Genomic DNA, 24,629 nt, shown 5'->3' on the forward strand with positions numbered 1-24,629 from the left:
ATATTCCAATCCCATATTGTCTAGTTTATGCAGCAGCCTTTCATGTGGTATCCTATCAAATGCCTTAAAAAAATTCAACATTATCATAGTTTATCCATTCCCTTTATCCAACTCAGCCGTAACATTATTATAAAATATGAGCAAATTGCTAAAACATGACCTTCCTTGAGTAAACCCATGTTCCTACTTATAGAGTATAGCTTGCTTGTCTAACCATTTCTGTATGCGAGTTCTTACCAACTTCTCTAAAATCTTCACTACCACACCAGAAATACTGATAGGTTAGTAGTTAGACACGTCAGTTTTTGCACCACCCTTGTGCAATGGAACTATCATACATTCTTCCATTCCTGTGATATCATTCCTGAGCTGAGACTCAAGTAATACAAACATATGAAAGGCATAGCCAGTTCGGCTGAATGTTTCTTTAGCAAACGGGCCGATATTCCATCTGTCCCTATAGACAATTCTTATCCAGGTTATGGAACAGCCCTTCAACCTAATTTTCATGAACCTCTAACTCTTCATCCAATGTAGCAGTAGCACTGTGCACCATGTTACATACACCTGGTTGATATATCTTAGCAAAGTGAGCACTCATTAATTGAACACAATCTCATTAGCTTCTGACACTCGAGTACCATCTGCATTCAATAAAGTTATTCTTTCACATTCTTTCTTTCTTATGCTTGCAGCATAATGGTAAAATTCTTTTGGATTGCCTTTAGCTTGCATGGCCAATTTCTTTTCATACTCTGATTTAGCTTTCCACACAATACTCATTACTTTTCTGGCCTGAGCTTTATATGTTTCATAACTTGCTCTCACTCTTATTCTCATGATATTCTTTCCACATCATCTTCTTGTGGATCTCTCGCTTAATAAGGTTGCACATCCATTTCACTCCCAACCTATTTATTCTTCGAACACTAGGGATACAGTCTGATACCACCTCATTTAAGCACTTTTTCAAAGATTCCCATGCATTGTTGACATTTTTCCCATTCAGTAACTGATATCATGGAACAAAAGATAGTATTCTGCTAAGTTGATCATAATTTCCAACTTTGTAGTTCAGCATGCAACCTGTTTTAACACGTTCACTGCCGCACTCCTCGGGCATAGTTTGTTATAGCACGCCAGGCACTTTCACTTCTTCAAGGTCAGTTCGAGTAATCTCATAGCCGGCGGTAATCGACATACGAGTATATTTGTAGTTCGCTTGTGAGGCTCATATACCAACTACAAGTATACTAATAGTTGGCAGCGAACGCGTTAATCAGAGCATCAATACAATTAGATACTTCCCAAGAAAGTACAGCATTATCACTTGCAATTGGTGGTACAATAGCCATATTCTTAACAGGGACCCCTTCTGACTGTATGAGCAAATCCAACACTCTTTGACATTGAGTTCCTTCTTTCACATGCTGCTTGAGAAAGTCGTTTCGCAACAATATAATAAATTCCTGTTCTTTCTTATTATGAGATTTCTCTTCTATCCAATCAATGTTTGGAAAATTAAAGTCACCCATAATTTGATCATTTGTTTGGTACCCATAAGGCTAAATTGGTGATGCATTTCCTTGACCCCTGCAACTGAGCCACCAGGTCTGTAGCAACAACCCACCATATATTTCATTCTATTAACCTCCACTTCACACCAGACAGACTCAAACTCACTGCTACATGGGACATTGTTGCCATCATTGTTTTCTTGTATTTCTACCCTAACTGGACTTAAATCATCTAATATCATTAGTAGTACTCCTCCTTCTCTCCTATCTCTTCTGTCATTTCTAAAAATAGTATATCCATTACACTCGATCCCACTTACCATACCTGATTCTGATAGCCAGGTTTCACTAATGCATTTGTGCATAGACATAAAAAATTTTGATATGCAATCTATTTGGTCTTGTTTAGAATTTTCTCTTTTCCCTCCCCAGACATATTTAAAAGGTCCAAATCCAAAGCATATTTTCCCGCCCCCTTCACCACATACATAACCATGTTCGAAAGCATTCATATCTTTATCATATTTGCATACCATAGCTGAACTTTCACACACATTTTTCTCATTCCTCCCTTGATGATCTAGTTTCCCTGACTCTCTGCATTAGGTCTCATATCTCACACCAAGAAGTAATTTCTCCAGGCTCCTGATGCCAAATGAATTCAAGTGAATTCCTTCTTATACAAGTCTTTTCTGCCATCAAGCACACCCACATATCTAAAAACTTGCATCCATTTCTTCTACACAGCCTGCACGTGAAATCAATTGCTCTGATTGCCCTCCTTCTTAGCTCAGTTCTGTCATATCTGGGTAGCAATCCTACAATTTTTAGTCCACATTTCTTTCTCGCTTCTTCTAACAGACCTTCTCATATCTTCTCTCATATTATATTTGTCACTGCTTAAATCATTATCACTTACCAGAACTACCATCTCTTTTGCTTTTCAGTTACATTTGTCATATTTTTAGTTTTCACCCCTGGGAAACTAGAAGTGGTGACTCCATTGGCAAGTGCAAATTTTGAAATTGAGTCGCCATACCATATCACCTCTTTTTTCTTAGATTTCAACTGACTTACCTTGTTATTAATATTATGATTACCAAATTTAGTACTTTCCTGCCTGTTCTTGTTCTGATAATTTTTTCTTATCATGTCTCTGTTTAGCCAAACGTTTTTCCAATTCTCTGGTTGATTTTCTAATAATTTTTTTTAATTGAGATTTTTCTAATGTCACCTTATCCTCAGATAAATTATCATCATCACTGCAGCAGTACTTCTGTTCATAAGGACAAATGCTCTCCTTAGCAGTAAGAACTTGAGCTTTAGACACTGCCTTGTTACAACGATTTCGGCACCATTCTTAAGAATAGTAACAACTAATAATAATTCTGCAATTATGTTATAAAATGCTGTAAAATAATAATTACACTTAAAAAACTACATTAATATACTAAAAATACACCATTAAATCTAAGAAAACACTTAATCAACAAAATCACAAATCATTCAGGAGTTTTCTAATAGCATGTCTTTTCACCTGATAGCCTTGACACCAATCCCCTCACTTCTTGTTTTATTACCCTCACTTCTTTTTCAAATAATGACATATCCATTAAGATTCAATTTCTGCACCACCTGGAAACCTTTCAACTAATAAATGATTGCTAGTATTTGTTTTGTCATACCACAAACAATTTCTTTCTTATGTCATCTACCTTTGAACAAATACAAAATGGATTCTTTACCCTCATACTTGGAAATATTGATACTAAAGCACTCTATTCTTTTACTGAATATTTTCATTATGTATCTCGTCTACTGATGATCTGGTTGACTGCATATACCATCTGTAATTTGCTGATGACAGTATGCTGTACTACAGACATGAGTGAGCAAAACTTCTAGAATAGGCACCCCTATATACTGATTGGCATCTTTAAATACTTATAAAAGTGGTGCTAATATATACATATGCATATTTATACACACTAACACACATATGCAGTAATTGCTCAATTATTCAACCATGAATAATTGAGTGATTAGCAATTTGCTAGTAAACGGTGGGTTATCTGTAGCAGTACAAATGCATTCTGGTTCTGTAGAAGTCATTTAACACACTAACTTATTCAAGGATTGGTTAATTGAAGATTCTTTCCTTTAAATTGGACAATTGAGAGATCACTGTGTATGCACACACACACACATGCAGTAAGTTAGTATATATATATATAATTAGATATTTCTTTTCTTTTATAATGTCACCTGATGAAGGCTGTTATAAGCCAAAACTAGTCATGTTTTACTATTAAACCTTTTTTACTTACTTAACTCTCGGTTTAAGTTATTCAACCTCTATTTTTACAATATATATATATATATATATATATATATATATATATATATATATATATATATATATATATATATATATATATACACACACACGAATTGTACTGTTGTACTGTAGGTTTATGGAATATATATATTCCAGTCAGAACTGTCATGTATTCACACATACACTGGTTCCATAAATTAAGAAACAAAGAGAAAAATCACAATAACTCAGTAAAAAAAGGGTAAAAAATAAAAAAGTCAAGTACATTATGTCATCATCACTGCAGCAGTACCTCTGTTCATAAGGACAAATACTAGGTCTGTTTATCATTTACAGATGAGTGGTGCTGTCAGCAGTGTATGCAAATGAACTACAGCATAAAAGTGGACATTTTGGAGTGGTTTTCCATTTCGTGTCTGGAGTGAGAACAAGACATTTCGTGATATCAGAATTCTTGGAGATGGTTGCAAGACATCATTTAACTGAATTCAAGTGGCAAGCCATCGTAAGACTAGAGACAGGTGGAGGTGGCCAGATGGTTGCATGGGCATCATTCCATGGTTCATAGACTGTGAAACCAATTCCAATAATCACAAACTGCATCCTGGAGTGGCTAAGCAGTAACTTTAGTAGGATATATATTTCAGTCAGAACTATTTGTTATCCTGATGCTGAGGTGGAACTAGATGAAAGGGTAGAGGCAGATGAGTTGGTGATATTAAAGCTGTTTGAAGAGGTTGGCTTGATTCTTACACAGTAGTGGGATTAAGTTGGATATTAGCCAGGGTACTGCATCAACATGCAAAAGAATCAGAAGTGCCTTGGACTTAGGTATTGATCTTGAGTCTCAACGTGAGCACAGTGGAAAGGGGGGGGGGGAGACAGCAAGATAATTCTGTTATACATGAGTAGAGTTACGACAGAAGCAACCAATTACAGACCACTAAGCACAATCAGTATCCCTGGAGTGATCATTAAAGCTGGAGTGACAAATTAGAATCCACATCCAGAGGTGGATGGATGGATGGATGGCATCTTAAGAGATGTGGGGGGTACATTTCATAAGCCAACAAAAACATACCATTTTATAACTACTGGAAACTTAATTTTTATTAAAAATAATAATAACTGAACAAACATCTTACAAACTGTGATACATATGTGTGATAGTGTACGCTCATTTAATTTTCTAGTGTTCATTTAGCATTTCTACATCTTCTGAACTTTCTTCTTCAGCATCCATGTTTCATGTTAATAGTTAAAAAGATATAAAAAAGACAAACTAACACTTCACTTAACAACAAATCACTTATTCAGATTAAATGACGTTTAAATTTTCCTCATCTTTGGTATCAAGAGAGACATGTTGTCCTTCAGTGTAATCCTATTAAAACAAAATAACACATTAGATCAGTAGCTGTTGGGAAAAGTTCCTGATATGTTTGAACAGCATAATACATTTATACGATCCATTGCTTTCTTAGAATCAGATGGTATCAGATTTAGAACCGTCTGTTTGCTTTAAAATCGTGAGCAGGCTTTAGTTAGCTCCTGTATAACTTCTTTTTTAATATTGGACCACTGATTTAGGGCATACTCAACATCAGGATCCTTGCCTTCATGCTTCCATTTTTTTGGTATGTTCCTTCTGGCAGCATGATCATTCTTGGTACATTCAGTACTCCAGTTATCTCCTCCAGACACTGATGACTAGTATTCGGCAAGTGGCCTTTGATTTGGTCTAGTAAGGTAATTTTTTCAGCTAGTGACAAATCATTACATAGCATCTGGATCCAGAACTTTATAAAATTAAAAGCAAAATTATCAAAAAGCAGAGCATTGAAAAATCTACACTTTTCTGATTAGTTATTGGCTCAGCTTGAAAGATGACAGATGACACAAGTGCATTCAACTTGTCCCCCTTAGAGGATAACACGCTCAGTCTATCCTCATAGGGCACAGTCCACTCACCTCTGAATTCTCCCCATCTCTTTCATCCCCAAGAAACCCAGAGGACCAGAATTGAGCACAATCATCCAGATGTGGGCGTATCGAGGCCTTATAAAGAGGAATTATGACTTCCTTATCTCTACTTGTTAATGTGTTATGTGCTACATTAGCAACCTTAGCAGTATGTCCGCTAAACTTTAACTCTTTGTCTGCCACCACCACCCCTAAATCTCTAGCTTCACCTATTTCCTGGAGTACAGGAAATAGGTGAAGCTAGATACACAGCTTGTAATCTATTTATCCTAAAATGCATAACTCTACATATCTCAACATTAAACTGACACCCATTAACTTTTGCCCATACTGACAGCCTATTTAAATTATCCTACAAGTTCTCCATATCGCCTTGATTAACTATTACTCTACCTAATTTTGCATCATCAGCAAACAAATGAATATTTCCTCTCAGGTCATTTCCTGTATCATTTATGTACAAATTAAACAGCAGTTGTCCCAGCACTGACCCTTGTGGCACACCACTAGTCACCTGTTTTCACCTCAATTCATCCTCTCGTATACTACTTTTTGATATCTGTCCAGCAGCCACCCTCTTATCCAGTGTCATATTCATCCCCATTTGATTTGAGTTCTAATTTGAGTAACAGTGTTCCATGTGGTATTCTGTCAAATGCCTTTGCAAAATCCAGCCATGTCATCATGTAGCCATTTCCTTTATCCAACTCAGCTGTTACTCTATTATAAAAAGTTAGTAAATTACTAAGGCATGACTAACCCTTCACAATGCCATGTTGACCCTCATACAGTATCATATTTTTATCTACCCATTCTTGAATTCTTTTTTTTTTTTTTTTTTATCAATTTTTCTAATACTTTTACCACCATGAATGACATACTGAGATATATACCTCTTCTTAATTGAAAATTTCACACATGTAACTACCTTCCAGGTTCAAGATTACAAGATCATTCTTGCTAATCACAAGCAACATGGTTATCATGGTTATGGATAAAGTTTGTAATGCTATCCCCCAGATCTAATATACTCCATCTCCAGGTCCCTTCTATTACTTGGTGTTTGAGTATTTGTGTCTCAGTAGCTGCATAAACTCCACTTGCCCTTTTCTCCTTCCAATCTTCTCAGAGTTTAAGTCCTCCATAATGATTATTTGTTCTCATTGAGCTAATTTGCTAATGCATGTCATCCACATTCCTTTTGCTCTCCTTTGCATATAGCAACAACCAGATATATTTCATCCTTTATTGGTTCTTATCTCACCAGATAGATTCATATGCACTGCTTTAAAACAACAATATGTACCAGATGTGCTTACTGTTGTCAGTGTTGTGGGAAAAAAGTCATACATTATGAAATGATTCCAGTTGTTTGTCACAAGTCATTATGACTAATAGATCTTTTTTGCAAAAGTCATATAAAAACAAATGGAATTTATATGTAAATTGTAGTTTAAAAAATTGAAAATGTGTAATCATTCATTATGTACAAGTTAAGTTGTCACAAATTTAAATACAAACAGTTTAGCCTTAAGTAAAAATATTCCTTTATTGATGACATTTCTTTATATATAAAGAAATATCATTTGTATCATCCATATTTTAATCGTTTTTCTTAGAATTTTGTTTCCACTACATTTGTTCAGTATATTATTGCTTATCTAACATAAGTTATTCTGAGAAGGTTTATGTGTGTGTGTGTGTGTGTGTGTGTGTGTATATATATGTATATATATATGTATATATATATATATAGGTCAGGATAATTGAAGAATTAGTACTTGGTTATGTTGACTGCTTACGTCGATGGGAAGTATTTACAGAAGATGGTAAGTTATCTGTAATCTTCATCTCATCAAATTATTTTATATTTAACATTTTAATTTAGCTTTTAGAAAATGAGAAGTATATAAATGAAAATACATGCAAAAATTAAAGTAGTTATGAAGAATAGACATATTGTTGCTCATCATCATCAATTTTCTGATACATTCCTCCAAAGGACATACAAAATACTATGATTATTACTAATGTCCTGGTAACAATTTTCCTCCAAATTATCTATCACTTGTTATCATTTGTCAACACCCTAGTATGGTCAGATCTTATACTTCTGACTGCATCAGTTCACTTAGATGTTGGTCTTTCCTGCCATTTTAGTATCAAACACTAGTTAGCCATACATGATGACATTCTCCCCCATTTTCATTAAATGGCACACTCTTGAATGCTAACCAAACTCTCAGATCCATAAGTGAAAATTGGTTTGAACACTGTTTAGTGTTTTGTCTAATTTCTCTCATATGCCATATAAATTTATTCAGCTGAATTTGCACAATACTAGCTTTGCTTATTCTGTTCTCTACTTCCATATTTAATTTGTCATCTTCACTAAAAATTGTGTCTAAATAGCTGAAATATTTTACTTGTTCTATAGGCTCTCCATCAAAAATCCAGTTTATATTCATACATTTGATATTTTATTGCTGATTTTCAATCAGTAATAAATTTGGCATGAAAATTGTTTCCAATTTTCATACTGGTTATTCTACTGGCATGATCTCTAGTGAAAGAAGAAGAAAAATGTTTTTTTTTCACTAGACATCATGCCAGTAGAATAACCAGTGATCAAATCGTTGTTTCTTTAGCTTACTGTGTGAAATGTAATAGACATTGCACACAGCATGTCCTTGTATATTTGTATATACTCCAGATGATGACCTTAATATGAAGGTCGAAACGTCGGGGAAACTTAAAATAGTTATTTATCACACGCTTGTAAAGTCTATAATTTCTAAAATGAATGCTGATCACCATGCAACACTAAAAGAAAGGATAAAGATTAACATGTTCAATTTTGATATCACATCTAATTCCTCTTTTTTTTAATAATGTTTTTTTTTTTATGTCAAGCCCATACACAAGAGGTTGGTTAATCAACCTATAGTACATTAGTACCGTATATGTATAGTGGTTGGGAAAGGAGGAACTTATTTACATTTGATTAAAAAGACAGTATATTGTATTCTTTGAGAAACACAACAGTTGCAAGGATTAAGGAAGAGAAAAAGAAACTTGTTCTGTTTGTTTCAAGATGCACTATGAAGTATGTTGAGCGGCAACTGCACATGTTCCAACAAGCTTAGTACTAAATAGGGTAATTATTGATGCTATTTCAGATGAACATTTTCTGTGTAAATATTTGTAGAATATACATAATGCAGAAACCAAATGTCTGTACGAAAATGGGGGATGAGTTGGTAAGAGATGGCTCATTAATATGAGAGTTGTTTGAAAAGTTTGGTAAAAAAGTAAGTTAAACACATTTTTTTGAAAAAAATGACCTTTATTTCTCGACATAAGTCTCCATCGAGGTCTACACATTCCGTCCTGCGAGTTTCCAATTTTTCTTCCCATCTAAAAAGTAGGATTTCTCAAATTGTGCAAAATAGTCATTGACAGCCTTGATGACATCCTCATTCGAAGAAACGTTTTTCCAACTGAGCTAGTTTTTAAGTTTGGGAACAAGAAGAAGTTGCACTGAGCCAAGTCCATGCAATTTTGCCATTGCGAAAGCCGATGTGTGGGAAGGTGCATTGTCTTGATGAAAGAGCACTTTTTTTGGGTGTGCCAATCTTGGCCATTTTTTTTTTTTTTTAGTTATTCTTTTAAATGGTCCAAATGACGCATAATAGACTCCTGTTATTGTCTTATCCTTTGCCAAATAGTCTATCATGATAATTCCTTGGGAATCCCAAAAAACAGTGGCCATCACCTTCCCAGCTGACAAAATGGTCTTCGCTTTTTTCGGTGCTCTTTTCACCGGGTTGTCCACTGTTTTGACTGCTGCTTGGACTCGGGTGTGTAGTGGTGGATCCAAGTTTCATCTACAGTCACGAATCAATGCAAAAAATCATGTGAATTGCGATTAAACATCGTCTGATGAATTGCGATTAAACATCATCTAACACTGCATTGAAATGTCTTTTCACATACGTTTTTGATCAACAGTCAACAATCATGGCACACAGCTTTTTCAGCTGCAATTTTTCATGCAGGATATTGTATACCCATTCAGTTGAGATGCCTACAATCTCAGCAATCTCACGCACTTTCACTCGGTAGTCTTCCATAATGATACCATGGATTTTGTCAATCATTTCTTTCATAGTGACCTCACTCAGGCTTCCAGAGTGCACTTCATCTTTGATGGACTTATGACCACTTTTAAGCTAATTTATCCAAAAATAAATACCATATTTTTCGATAGATAATCGCGTGTTATCTATACAAAAAAGTCTAAATTCATTAAAAATGAACATGCGCAGTATACATTTGAAAGGTATGAGAGGTAAATCAAATGTAATAACAAAACTAAGGTAGAAGTATTACTTAATATTTATTGAACATTACACTATTCAAATCCAAAAAATTCTTCATCAGACTCAATATTGAAAGAATGAATTGCGTTAAAAATTTCGTTTGGTATTTCTTCAGCTTCATAATCATTGTCCCCCGACACCACTGCATTCCTTTGTGCTTTAATGAAACCATTTCTAACACAGTTTTCACTTACAGCAGCCCAACTTTCTACAATCCACGTAACTATATCTTTATATGACGTTCTTTTCATCTGCCCTGTTTTGTTATATTCACGGATGCCATTCATCATCCAGTCTTCCCACTTAGCCTGCAAATTGTCTTTGAATGGTTTATTTACTGCAAGATCAAGGGGTTGGAGTTTTTTTGTTAAACCACCTGGAATGATGGCCAATTTGGAATACTTGCAATTGTTTTAACTTCTGCTGTCGTGTGTGCCTTACACGAATCCAATACTAACAAAGATTTTGGGTTGAAAAATGCCATTTTTCTCTTTCGCCACACATTCTCCAACCAAAATTTCATAACCTCGGAATTTATCCAACCTTTATCATTAGCAGTAACAATAATATCTTTGGAATCACAACCTTTTGGAACAGTCTTTCTTTTGAAAATCACCATCGGTTGCAGTTTTGAACTCTACCGCTAGTTGGCGCATGCACGTTATCTATACAGCAAAAGGAGTGATGAAAATGTTGGGGTGCGCGTTATCTATCGAAAAATATGGTAGTCTTTAATGCTGGTGCAGAGTCCCCATGAACTGCATCTAACTAAGCTTTGATCTGCACGGCCATCCACTTCTTCAAATAAAAGTGTTTTATCACTGCACGAAACTCGTTTTTCTCCATTTTTATGAAAAATGTGAACACTGTCATTTTAAATGTTTGCCAAACGAGAACTACTCATTGCACGTAGCTAAAATTTTGCTATTGGTCATGAAAAAGATGATATGCGCCGAACTGGTATGAATGAACAAATTGTGTTGCCATCTGTTGGAAATTTACCAAACTTTTTAAACAAGTCCTCATAAGTCCAATTACTCTCCTCTGTATTGAGTCAAGCATTTTGAAGAAACGTTTAGGGGCCCGACCCCATATGTGAGAGCAGCTGTGTTCAATAGCTTGGATTTATGATTTGTATAATGTTAATAGCTGTTCAGGGGTGAAGTAACATCTTGAGTGAAAGAGAAATCCTAGTCTTTTTGAAGCTGATGATGCAATGGTTGTGATGTCAGGGTAATTCCAAGAAAAGAAATCTCAAATTGTCTGGAAATTTAGATATCGTCAAAAATAATACTGGGGGAAAAAATGGTTCTTTTTATGAGAAATAAGACAGAACTAGGTTTTATTAGCATTGAAATTGATGAAGCTATCTGAACCTCATTGGACGATGGCTTGGAGATCAGAACTGAGGATGGTGGTGGTTGCTGTTCTGTAGGTTGAGGTGTGTGTAAGGTTTATCAAATGAAAGGGAGGAATACAATGTGCTGTCATCTGCAAAACTTGTATTGTATTGGATTGGAGGTCAATTGAAGTAGGTCATTGATATCTAACAGAAGAGGGTTGGTGAGAGAACAGAACCTAGAACCCTGGCATTAGTTGAATGGTGAGAGGATAAGGAACCATCCACCATCACACACAGTGTGCATCCAGACAGAAAGCTGGCAGTCCAACTACAGAAGTCCTGAGACAGACCAAATGATGGCGGTTTGCTTAGTAAGCCTTTGTACCAGACCTGGTCAAAAGCTTCAGTCGTTCATTAGGTGGGTGCCTTCAAGGTAACGTAGGAGTTGGTAATTGATGATTATTTCCATTACTTTAGACAGGACTGAGGTAAGCAAGATAGGGCCGTAGTTGGAATGGGTTGAATATAGGCCAATTTTCAGGTTGTGGGATAGACACCAGTGGAATAAGAGAGTATTTACAGCAACATAGGATAGGAGTCGGATCTGGTGCACAAACTTTCAGAGCAATTGGAAGAATGCCATTGGTGTGTGTGTGGGGGGGGGGGGATATACTGATTTATAACTGGAAATATAGTTGATTTAATGCACTATAAGTACTTACAGGTTGTGCCCTGTTATATAGTGATTTTATAATCCCATACTGTTGGGATGGGAGATGCCTGCTGGTGCCTCTATGTGTAGGTTTTCTGTAAACTGATAATGGCAGGTATCCATGAGGCTGTTGTATAATCAGTGTCTAAGAATGGGCGACTATTGTTGTTTTTCAGTTTCTGAGGTCAATTGCATCCTGGGATTTTGATTGTTTAGATGTGTCAAGAAATTTCTGAGCAAATCCAAGCCGTGTGGTTATATGGAGAATATATCATCTAAATAGCATAGCCAGACAGTGGGTTTATATTGGACATTGACCCACTGTCTGCCTATGCCAGACATATGTAAGGCTATTCCTCAAATTTGTCTCAGCCCTGAAAAACTTTCTAAACCTCAGCAATTTTGGGCGCATGGGACTGTCCCAAATTTGGGAAGCATACATCCTAAGACTTTCAGCCCAATGGCCCAAATTATCCAATTCAGCCCACTAGACGGTACCATTTAAGACCCTAGGTCCAACTTTGCCTTTCTTCAGCCTCATTTGTCCAGTGTTAGTGCCTGGGTGCACATATCATTGTTTTTTGTGATCCCTGATGATGATGATGGCAATGTAACATTGCCAAAATATAGACAAGTATTAATTCATCGTCATCAACATAATCAATTCTTATCCATCCACTGCTGGACTTTTCCATATTTTTCCACATTTCTCTATTGCTCATAAGCTCTAGTCATTTCCCATTGAATGATGTACTTCATCTCTCCACTTTGCTGATGGTCTGCCAGGTCTTCTTGAACCTTCTTGTACTTGCCATTTTGTACAAATTTTTGTCCAGTGGTTGTCTCCATGTCTTGCAATGTCTCCTATCCATCTCCATTTTTTTTTTAATTCTTTAATGATGTCTTTTAATCCTGTTTTTTTTCCTGATGTGCCCTTTCTATGTGTTTTACTTTATATTATATATTTATATATCTAACATTGATCTTTCCATGTTTCTCTGTGCAAGTCTTAATTTATTTTTCAGTCTTCTTGTGATGCTCCAAGTTTCTGTTCCATATGTCATAGCTGGTATTATGCATTGTTCTTATGCTTTTTTTTGGTATTTTATTCATGCTCCCAATTTCTATTTATGTTAATTATTTGACCTAGATATTTCAGTTTAGTTAGCTTTTCTATTTCACTATCATTTACAAGGTCCGACACAAAAGAAATGAGACTAACCCTATAGCTTGGGAATGAAGAGTGGGAGGGAAGAGACAAAGAGAGATGGTTATAGAGCATGTTCTAACCGTGAAACATTGACTCCATCACTTTACTCAGTACAAGTGGACGCGTGTTCAGGTATAGATGTTTTCTTACCCTCGGTTGGAAAATGTTGGGGTGCAACAATGAACAGCGAGTTAACATTGAGTTTCTTGTGAAACTGAAGAAATCCATGATGGAAACATTATTGACTGAGGCTTACAGTGAAGAGTGCATGTCTCGTGCACATGTTTTTGAATGGCACAAATGATTTTCGGAAGGCAGAGAAAGTGTGAAAGATGACAATTATCCAGGCCACCCATGCACAGCAGTTATTGATGACAACATTAAAAAAAAGTGTGAGATGTGATTTGAAAAGACAGAAAGTTGGGTGTTCAAGTTGTAGCTGGGAAAGTTCATTTGGACAGGGAAAGTGTTCGACACATTTTAACAGAAGAATTGAACATAAAAAAGGTTTGTGTAAAAATGGTTCCAAAAATGATGTCAGATGAACAAAAAGAATATCAGAAGAAACTGTGTTTGGACATTTTGCAATGCATTAAGGATGAACCAGATTTGTTGAATTCGATAATTACTTGTGATGAAACTTGGATATTTTACGTATGATATAGAAACCAAGCAACAATCAATGCAGTGGAAGTCAGCAACATCTCCAAGACCAAAAACTCATGCATGAGTTGTTTGAAGTTCAAGACCATGTTGATTGTTTTCTTCAATATCCAGGGTATTGTAATAGCAGAGTGGGTTTCAAGGCCAGATTATAAATCAGCAGTATTACTTTAAAGTCTTGACGAAATTGAGTGAACGCGTGAGAAGGAAACGACCAAAATTGTGGAGAAACAGTTGAATTTTCCACCAAGAAAGCTAAAAACTACTTTCTCTGTGAAGCAGTTTTTAGCTAATCACAACATCACTGTGCTTGAATACCCACCCTATTTGCCAGACCTGGCTCTCTGCGACTTCTACTTCTTCCCAGATCAAATCGGCGCTCAAAGGAACCCAGTTTTTGTCGGTAGAAGATGCAAAAGCAAAAATGATAGAGATCCTCAAGAGCCTTTCAGAAAAATCTGCAGAATTGCTTTGAACGTTGGCAGCATCATATGCAGCTGTGTGTCAACTCAGAAGGGAACTATTTTGAAGGAGATCATAGTTGATTTTCTCAATTTGTTAAATAAAAAGAGATACAGGCACAGTCTCTCGTAGACAGGCTTATACGTTGGTTATGCATTATTAAAACACTTAAGGAATAGAACAACGTAGTTAAGGATATAAATTAAATTCAACTTTAATAAATATTTTCCGATATTTCGGCAATGTCACATTGCCATTTTCTAAAGGAACTTACACAAAAAAGTTACGTGCACGTAGGCGCTACAACACAGAAACTGGGAATGAAGAGATGAAGCTATTGTTCTCCTAACAGTCCTGATGGTGTCCTCTAGCGGGCTAAGTAGGTGTTCTTGGCCGTTGGGCTGAAGGTCTGCAGATGTAGGTCTCCCAAATTTGGGGCAGTCGCATACAACCAAATTTGTTGAGGTTTGGAGAATTTCTTAGGGCTGAGGCTGATTCCATAAAGAGTTACAAACCCCACAGAAAATTGGCATCCCTTATCCGCTCCACTAAAGACCAACCACTTCCCCTAGACCTGCCTGGTGTTTACCAGGTCCCTTGCAGTTGTAAACTGTCTTACTTTGGCCAAACAGGCAGGACAGCGAATATCAGAATTTCAGAACACAAGGACTACATCAGTTTTCACAAATACAGTCATTCTGGGCTTGCGGACCATGCTCTGGATACACGCCACAGAATACGGTGGAAGAAAGCTACAGTGATACACCGTAGCAAATACAAATTTGAGAGACTCTTTATGGAATCAGCCTCAGCCCTAAGAAATTCTCCAAACCTCAACAAATTTGGTTGTATGCGACTGCCCCAAATTTGGGAGACCTACATCTGCAGACCTTCAGCCCAACGGCCAAGAACACCTACTTAGCCCGCTAGAGGGCACCATCAGGACTGTTAGGAGAACAATAGCTTCATCTCTTCATTCCCAGTTTCTGTGTTGTAGTGCCTACGTGCACGTAACTTTTTTGTGTAAGTTCCTTTAGAAAATGGCAATGTGACATTGCCGAAATATCGGAAAATATTTATTAAAGTTGAATTTAATTTATATCCTTAACTACGTTGTTCTATTCCTTAAGTGTTTTAATAAGGCACAGTCTCATTTTTTCCATATCAGACCTCATTCTATCTTTTGTTTGTAGTTTGTATTTTTGCTGAACGTTAGTTTGGTTTTATAGTCCGACCACATAAGCAATAGCTCTTGTTGGCAGACTGCCAAGAAGAGTCAGTTCATGTTGAAGGGGAGAAAGAAATAAGGTGATGAATGAATTGGTCAACAATGCGCAAAATCACGTGCTTTATAGGTAAAATTTTCCAACTGTTATACAACCAAAATAGTTACCATTTTAAAAACTACAATGATCATTAAAGAGAAGTTAATTTTCGACATGTAATAATAAACAATTCATCCCACATTACGGATTGATTACCCTATTATCGGAATGGATTCTCCTTCTGTTGACATGCGCAGAAGTGTTGAAGAGTCTCATATCTGTGGGCATTACTATATCAATATTTGTGTTGAGACCAGACTTGTTGCTTTCTGTACTTAATTCTTTATAATCATTTCTTTTAGTTCTTCAGGTGTTTGAAAAAATAGTACAATGTCATCTGTAAATCGTAAATTGCTTAGATATTGACCATTTATTCTGATACTTTTTTTTTCTTTCAATTTAGATTTTTAAATATTTCCTTTAGGCAAGCGTTCAATATTATTGGTGACATTGTATCTCCTTGTATTCCTCTGCCTATTTTAATTTTTTCTTTTAGATTATTTAATTGTATATTGCTTGTTGCATTCTGGTATATATGTTGTATTAGGTTGTATGTATGGTTTTCAGTACCTTGGTTATTTAGTGCCTCTATTATTGCTATTCTTTCTATCATATCAAATGCTTTTTCATAATCAAAAAAATGCCATACAAAGTGGTATATATATGTTTTTTTCTTTTCTATTATCTGGTTAATAATAGTTTGCAGGTGGTCATTAGTTGAATATCCACTTTTAAATCCTGTTTGGTCTTTTGTTAGTTTGTGAGAACTAGTTTGTTTTTCATCCTATTGTTTAGTATTTTGGTGAATAATTTATCATCATCATCAAATTCCTGACATATACCCTCAAGGGGTGTATAGGATATGATAGTACTACATTAAAAATTTACATCATTACTAACCTTCTATCTACAATTTTCCTCCAAATCACTCTGTTACTTGTCAAGACCCCAACATTATCAGATCTTATATTTCTATCATCTAAGGCACTTTGTACCGTATCAATCCACCTATATCTTAGTTTTCCTCTGGGTCATTTTCCTGCCAACCTGGCAGAGAACACTTGTTTCGCTAATCTTTCCTTGCCCATTCTGTTTAAGTGACCATACCACCTGAAATTAGCTCTACTAACGCATTCCTGGATGCTGACAATGGCAAGTTCTTTCCTAATATCCTCGTTTTTTATATCTTATTGCCATTGATGCCATCTGTTCACGCCTCTAATCTTTCTCAGGACTCTCATATCTGCGGTGTCTAGTCTTTGGTCAAGTGTTTTACTTCTGACCCAGCTCTCAGATCCATAAGTTAAAACTGGTTTGAACACTGTCTTGTATACAGCTAATTTAGTGTTCCGACTAATTTCTCTCTTATTCCATATGAATTTATTCAATTAACTTCCTACCATACCAGCTTTATTGATTCTGTTGTCTATTTCCATATTTAATTTACCATCTTCACTAAAAATCGTGCCTAAGTAGCTGAAATGTTTTACTTGTTCCACAGGTTCTCCATTCACAACACAGTGGACATTTTCAATAATTCTGCCTATTTTCATTGTCTTTGTCTTTTTATTGCTGACCTTCATACCATATCTATTACAACAGCTATTCAATTTAGTCAGAGAATCTTGCAGACATTTGGCAGAATTATTTAGAAGTATAACATCATCTGCATAAAGCAAAGAGCTGACATTAACATCTCCAATTTTGATATCATGTTTAATACCACTTTCCTTCATAATGTGATCCATATAGATAATGAATAACGGAGGGGATAATGTACATTCTTGTCTCACACCAGATTTAACATTAAACCATCTTCCCTGTACTTCCTTCAATTCTAACTGCTGACTTATAACTCAAGTAAAGACTAAGTATTGCTTGATATAATGCCCCATTGACACCATATAACTGTAGCGTATTGATTAACTTCTCTCTCTTGGCACCTTGTCATATGCCTTTTCCAGATCGACAAAACTTAAATACAGATCTTGTTATATTTCCATGCTTTCTCAACTATTTGTCATAAAGTGAAGATCTAATCCTGACAGCCTCTATTTGACCTGAATCCAGCTTGTTCTTCACCAAGCTTTTCTTCCACAATTCTTCTCAACCGTATCTCAAGTAAACTTACATAGATCTTGCCAGGAACACTCAGTAGGGAAATACCTCTGTAATTCTCACATTCAGTTTTATTTCCCTTTTTATATATGGGTACTATTAGAGCTCTACTCCAATCATCGGGAATTTGTGCCTCTTTCCAGGCTTTCTGAACTATGCAGTGCAGCCACTGTAAGAGTTTTATACCACCATGCTTCAGCATTTCTGGTCGAATATCACCTACTCCCATTGCCTTTCCACATTTCAAGCGTTTGATGGCTTTTTCTACTTCAAGTATGGATATATATTCCTGACTGTATGCCTGTTGAGTATTTTTTACCACTGTGCAATCACTGCTTGTTTCATTTAGCAATTTTTCGAAGTAATTACTCCATACTTCAAGGATATCTTTTTCTCCTGTTTTCATGTCACCTTTATCATCTCTAACTCCTTTTACAGCACTCTTTCCTCCATTTCTAAGCTTCTTCAACAACCTCAAGAATATCTTACCACCTTGTTGATATTTATTTTCTTTGTTCTTGCCAAAGTCCTCCCATGACTTTTGTTTAGCTAATTTTACACAGTGTTTCTTACATTTGTTTCTGTATTCTCTGAGAGCAAAAGCTGACTTATTTGCCAGGAACTTTTGATATGCTTTCTTCTTTTCCTTCACTGCCTCTTTAACTTCCTGTGTCCACCATGGAGTTCTGATTTTTCTATCCTTGCAGACTACTTCACCATGTGCCTCTCTGGCTGAATCAAACAAGGTTTGGTTCCTGTTCTCAAACCCTTTCATTTTTTCTTCAATAATCTTTGTGTATTTTAGTCTACAGTTCACATCTGAGAGCTGCTCAACTTTTATTCGCTTTAAAACTTTCTTACATGTTATTCTTTTCAATATGAAATTCAATTTTATCCTGCTCAAGACTAAATAGTGATCACTTCCAATTTCAAATCCTCTGTACACTCTGGTGTCCTGCACAAGGAGAAAACATCACTGTCAACAATAACATAGTCAATGAGACGTTTCTTATTCCTGGCCTCTTCTCTCCATGTGAATTTGTGCACATTTTTATGTTGGAACATGGTGTTAGTAATAACCAGTCCATGTCCTGAGCAGAAATCCAACAGGTATTTGCCATTATTATTAGCTTTGCTCTTTTCTCCAAATTTTCCCAAAATATTTTTGTATGTCTGACAATCATTTCCTACTCTGCTATTTAGATCCTCAACAAGGACCAACTTTTCCTTTTTCATTGTATCAGTTGCTTTTTCTAAAGTCTCAAAAAATTCACCATTCTGATATTAGCCCACATCACTCTGCTTAAAACTGCCTGCCATTCAAGAAGATTAGCCTCGTATTTTGTGTTGAATGCTATGGCTACTCCTTCTTTTCCTTGATTGTCATTGCCTGAATATAACATTTTGTATTTATTGCTCAGAAAGATCTCACCAGTTTTGGCTTTTTTGTTTCAGTCACCCCTATTATGTCGATCTGGTAGCTAGCTGAGGAATTAGATACTTATCTAATTCCTCAGCTAGCTCCATTTTTTTGCCATTGAGGCTTCTTAAGTTGATAGTACCGATCCTTAACTCTGGCGATGCCCCAGCCGGCATGAAATTTTGTCATGTACCATCATTTTGTATATTGGTTTAAGCTAATAAGAATACAATTTGGTCGGCTAAATCCCAAATTGCCAGCCCATCCTCATTTGTTCAGTATCCAGGTAGATACCCAACAGGGTGCACCACGAGAAGGTGTAGGACTGGACATTAGGTTAGAAGCCCTGGTCAGTTCTCTGCATTCCTTTGAAGGCTATGTTGAGTTCTCCTCTCAGTTATATAGCTTTGACCCTTAAATACCCCTGAATAATTTATACATATGTGAAAGCAGGCTAATTGGTCTGTAGTTTTTAGATCTGTATGATTTCCTTTATTGTATATTAAGAATGTGCTTTGTTCCAGTCATCTGGGGTTTGAGATTCTTTCAAGCATTTATTAAAAAGCATTCGAACCTTTTTAGTCATTTTCTTCCTCCATGTCTTATCATATCTGCTATAATTTTATCTGGTCCTGGGCTTTTATTATTTTCCATTTCTTTTAAGGCTCTTTCTATTTCTTCAATCAATATTGATGGTACTTCCACAGTGTAGTGGATTTCATTGTTCTGACTGTTTAGAGCTATATAAATTACTGTAGAATTCATAGATTCCTTCTATTATTTTTTTGTCTTTCCTTGATCAATTTACCTTTACTGTTGATTATTTGTGCTTTTCCTTCATGTAATATTCTCATAAGTAGTTTTGATGCTTTTACTTTTTTCAATAGTTTCTTTTAGCTTCTTTGTATTATATTCTCTTATTTCTTTTCTTTTTGATGGTTATGTTTAGTTCCATCTTTTCTATTTAAGTTGTGCTTCAAGTTTCTGCTGTCTTTCTGTAGTTCTTTTTATCATATTTAAGCTGTTTATAATTATATCTGTAATATTTCATTTGTTATGGAGTCACCTGTTGTCTTTTGTGTAAGTTTTCTTCTTTCTACTCTTGTATTTATATTTATTGTTCCTCTTAGCATTCTATGGTCACTTTCTGTGTGGAATTTATTTAAGACACTACATCTTAGATTATATTCATTTTGTTAGATAGGGTGTAATCCATTTTTTTTGTTATATCATTTGGTCCTTTCCATGTCCATCTTTGCTGAGGTCTTTTCTTAAAGGTGTTGACTATTTTTAGCTGTTTTTTGGTTACAAATTCAATTAATCGTTCTTCACATTCATTCCTGTTTCCTAATTCAAATTTTTCTGGTGGAAGTTCTTGTGCATATGGTTTATTCCTAGTCTTGAGTTTGTGATCTATGATTAAAGTATAATGAGTTTTTTCCTTTCTTCATAAGTCTTCAAGTTTTTTATAAAATTCTTCTATTTCATTGTCTTCATGGCTTGTTGTTGGTGTATGTATTTGAATGATTTTAATTTTATATCTTGAGTTTATCTTGAGAATCAATTGGACCATTCTATCTGATATTCGTTGTATACTTATTATCTGTTGTACTCTTTGTTTGTGAATTAGAAAGCCAACTCCGTTTCTATTGTTTTCTGTGTTTCTGTAGGTGTAGGTCATATGCCCATTGTTTATTATGTGAATGTTTTCCCCCTTCCTTCTTACTTCACCGAGTCCACTGGTGTTCCATTTAATCTCTTTTATTTCTTCCAACTCTAGGAGGTTTGCTTCTTCTCTTATTGCGCTTATGTTGTTATGTGCATATGTATACATGTCTCTGTTTTTTTTTTCTATTTTCTGATGTTTTTGGAAACTATAGCCAATTTTTCACTTGTGGCCGTCTGCTTAAACTACAAGCCTGGCCTTGCTGCAGAGAACTTCGCCATAATATTCCTTGTTGGCAAAATCTGAAGAAATCGGATTTTGCCAACAAGGTTAGTATTAATTAAAGTTTTTGTAATTAATATTTTAGCATATATTGTTATTTCTGTTATAATGTTTTGTTTATACCATATAAACTTATAAAACCAAGTCCTCTTTCATCCCACCTACCCCCTTTTCTCTGGAAAAGCCTCTATCTATCTATCTTCCTGGAAGACTACAACCTTCAAATATTCAAAAAGCATGTTGGCAAAATTTGATTTTTTTTCTTCGTACTTACCCACACTTGCAACTGACGTGTTACCTTTCAAAGTAATGACTCCAGACATCTAAAACATCCTTATCTTCATTTTTACTACCTTTATCATCTGTGATTCCTTTTACAGTAATCTTTCCCCCATTTTTGTTTTCGGTCACCTTAATAAGATATTGACATCTTCTGATATTGTATATTTTTTCCAGTCTTCCCATGACTTTTATTTAGCTACTTTTAAATATTATCTTCATTTCTTACATTTTTTTCTGTATTCTCTGAGCATTGCTGATTTATTTGTGTAAATCAGTAATGCTCAGAGAATTGATACTTTTCCATTAACTTTCTGAGTCCACTGTAAGGCTTGGATTTTTCTACCATTGTAGAGAACTTTATAGGCAAATCACTGTCTTATCTCCATGGTTTGGTTCTTGTTTTCAAACTCCATTTTCTCTTGAATAATATTTGAATAGCTGAGTTTACAGTTCACTTCTGAAAGGTGCCTAGTTCCGATTTTAAAAAAAAAAATTTTTTTAAACTTTTGTACATATTTTTTCTTTTCAATGATAACATTTTTTTCCCATTTCAAATCCCCTGTGTCTTTGAATGCATCTATGAAATTTCATTTCAAACTGGTTTTATTGTTGTGTGAATTTTTCCATATCTTAATGTGTAATCCCATCTTTTATATACTGAATTAACTGTACTGCATGTAGAAATTTTAAGTAGAATTTGGAGTTCATGATCTGTATTTTGAATTTAATAAGAGAAATGCTGAATGGTATAACTGAAAGTAATATATAAAAAAAAAATTTATTATTTATTCATTCTTGTGCACAGTAACATTTCTTTATTTCTTTTCAGAAAACGGCTCGGCTGAAAAGGAACCAGCTACAGCACTACTTTGGGCCTATTATTTTTTATCTCAACACTATGACTATCTAGGTGGCACTGCCAAGGCCTTAGAATATATTAACACAGCAATAGATCACACCCCTACACTTATAGAATTATTTGTTGCAAAAGCAAGAATATTCAAGGTGAGAAGTGTAACCTTCAACAATTGAATTTTATTTTTGATTTGTTAAACATGCAGTAGAATTTGGCTTCACATTTATGTATCAGTAAGGTTTGTGATCTTGCACATGTGGAGAATAATGACGTTTTATTATTCCAATGTTTCTCTAACCACGTAGTTGACATCATCATGGCCAGAAGTTATATAGCTGAAGAAGTAATGAAGTGATGTGTTTCATGTTCCTATCTATTTTCATAGGATTTTGTCTTTTCATTGTTGGTTTTTACAACAAATTTGTTGTATGTAGCTGTTTTATTCTGAGCTCTTGAGGAATATAACATCATCTTCATTAAAGAGTGGAATCTAGTATCAGGTTTAATGCCATTTTCATTCTTAACATGATTTATATAGGTGATGGAGATGGCATGAATGCATTGCAACAGATTACATCAAACACCTTCCTGTGCCTTCTTTATTTCTAACAGTTGGCTTAATTTAATAGTATAAATATTAGGCTGTATTGCTTTGCATAATTTCCTATTCATGTCACATAAACTTTTAGCATTTTGAACAGCTTTCTGTTTACATCCAATCCAAGAACCAAGAAACTTAATATAGATCCTTGTTATATTCCCATGATTTTTCACCTGTTTTTCTTAAAATAAAAAAGTATATCCTTATAAAGCCAAGTTTGTCTTGAATGAAGGTTTTTTTTTCCTTAGTCTCTCTTCTCAAGTATGCTTCCTTATGCTTAGCTGGAACATCTGTATAGAGATTCCTCTGTAATTTGAATATTCATTTTTATTTCCCTTTTTATAGATGGGTACTACTATCAGAACTCTACTCTAGTCATCCAGTATTTGACAATATAACCAGGCCTTCTGAATTATGCAGTGAAGTCACTGTATAATTCAGAAGGCTTAATTTAGAAAAACTTTTATACCTCCATATTTCAGCACTTCTGATTGAATATCATCTACTCCAGCTGCCTTTCTACATTTCATGTTTTTTGATGGCATTTTCAATCTCAGGTAATGATATGTACAGTTGGCTTTTTTTTTTTTTTTTTTTTTTTTTGGATATTTTCTATCACTCTTCTGTCACTAGCTCAATTAATAATTTTTCAAAGAAATTACTCTAGACATCCAGATTATCATTATCTTCAGTTTTTTAATATCACCATTATCATTTTTGATTCCCTTTTATATTTCATCCATTTCTAGGTTTCGTTGATACTCTCCAGAATATTTTGCCATTTCATGATATTTTCTTCAGTATTCTTACCAAAATCTTTCCATTTTGTTTAGCTACTTTTAAACATAAAGTTTCTTAGTTTTATTCATTTTTCTCTGTATTCTCTAAAGGTGCCTTCTGACTTGCTTTTCTCTTTGCAGAGAATTTCACTATAACATTCCTTGTTGGCAAAATCTGATTTCTTCATTTTCTGTGTGCTTTCATTTTGTCCAGAGCTTGAACATGTTCAAGTCAGGAAGTGTTTTGCACGTTTGTTGTATCAATAGGACTTCATTACTGTTTGTGTGCTGCTTCCACGTCATGCAGGGAGGCCGATCTGATGCAAAGTTCTCATGCCATGTTAATTGCAACCCTTTTGGTAGAATTTTATTGCCACTTTCCTGTGTACCACTCCCACATTGGGCTGGTAGGTAGCCTCACCGACACAAAGTTTATGCAGTGTGTTTCTTGCAACTTTTTTTCAGTAGAATTTTATTTGAAATTGGCATTTGTGATTCGGTTGCAAATGCAATCAAACAAACACTTATTTCAAGTAAATGAAAATTTGGACAAATGTTAGGACAATTTTTTTTCTGTTAGATGCTGTGTTTGACAGTACAATAAACTGTTTTGCTTGAGTCAATGCAGCATAGTTTCTGTGGGAAGAGACAGGTTTCATTAGATAGTGCCATTTTTATCCCAGTTGTCTCT

At 35.1% G+C, this 24,629-nt stretch overlaps 1 protein-coding gene across 1 annotated transcript in view; it reads left to right on the forward strand.

The window, feature by feature from the left end:
• Nucleotides 1–24,629, forward strand: part of Naa15-16 (N-alpha-acetyltransferase 15/16) — a 396,961-nt gene that overhangs the window by 161,086 nt on the left and 211,246 nt on the right. The window contains exons 11-12 of the mRNA XM_090403132.1: nt 7,595–7,667; nt 22,532–22,707. Coding sequence (XP_090259258.1) covers nt 7,595–7,667; nt 22,532–22,707 — 249 coding nt within the window. The remainder of the gene's footprint in view (nt 1–7,594; nt 7,668–22,531; nt 22,708–24,629) is intronic.

This window comes from Typopeltis vanoorti, chromosome 13 (genome assembly GCF_054136105.1).
Source record: "Typopeltis vanoorti isolate ZY-2024b chromosome 13, IOZ_Tvanoo_1.0, whole genome shotgun sequence".
NCBI classification, from domain to species: domain Eukaryota; kingdom Metazoa; phylum Arthropoda; class Arachnida; order Uropygi; family Thelyphonidae; genus Typopeltis; species Typopeltis vanoorti.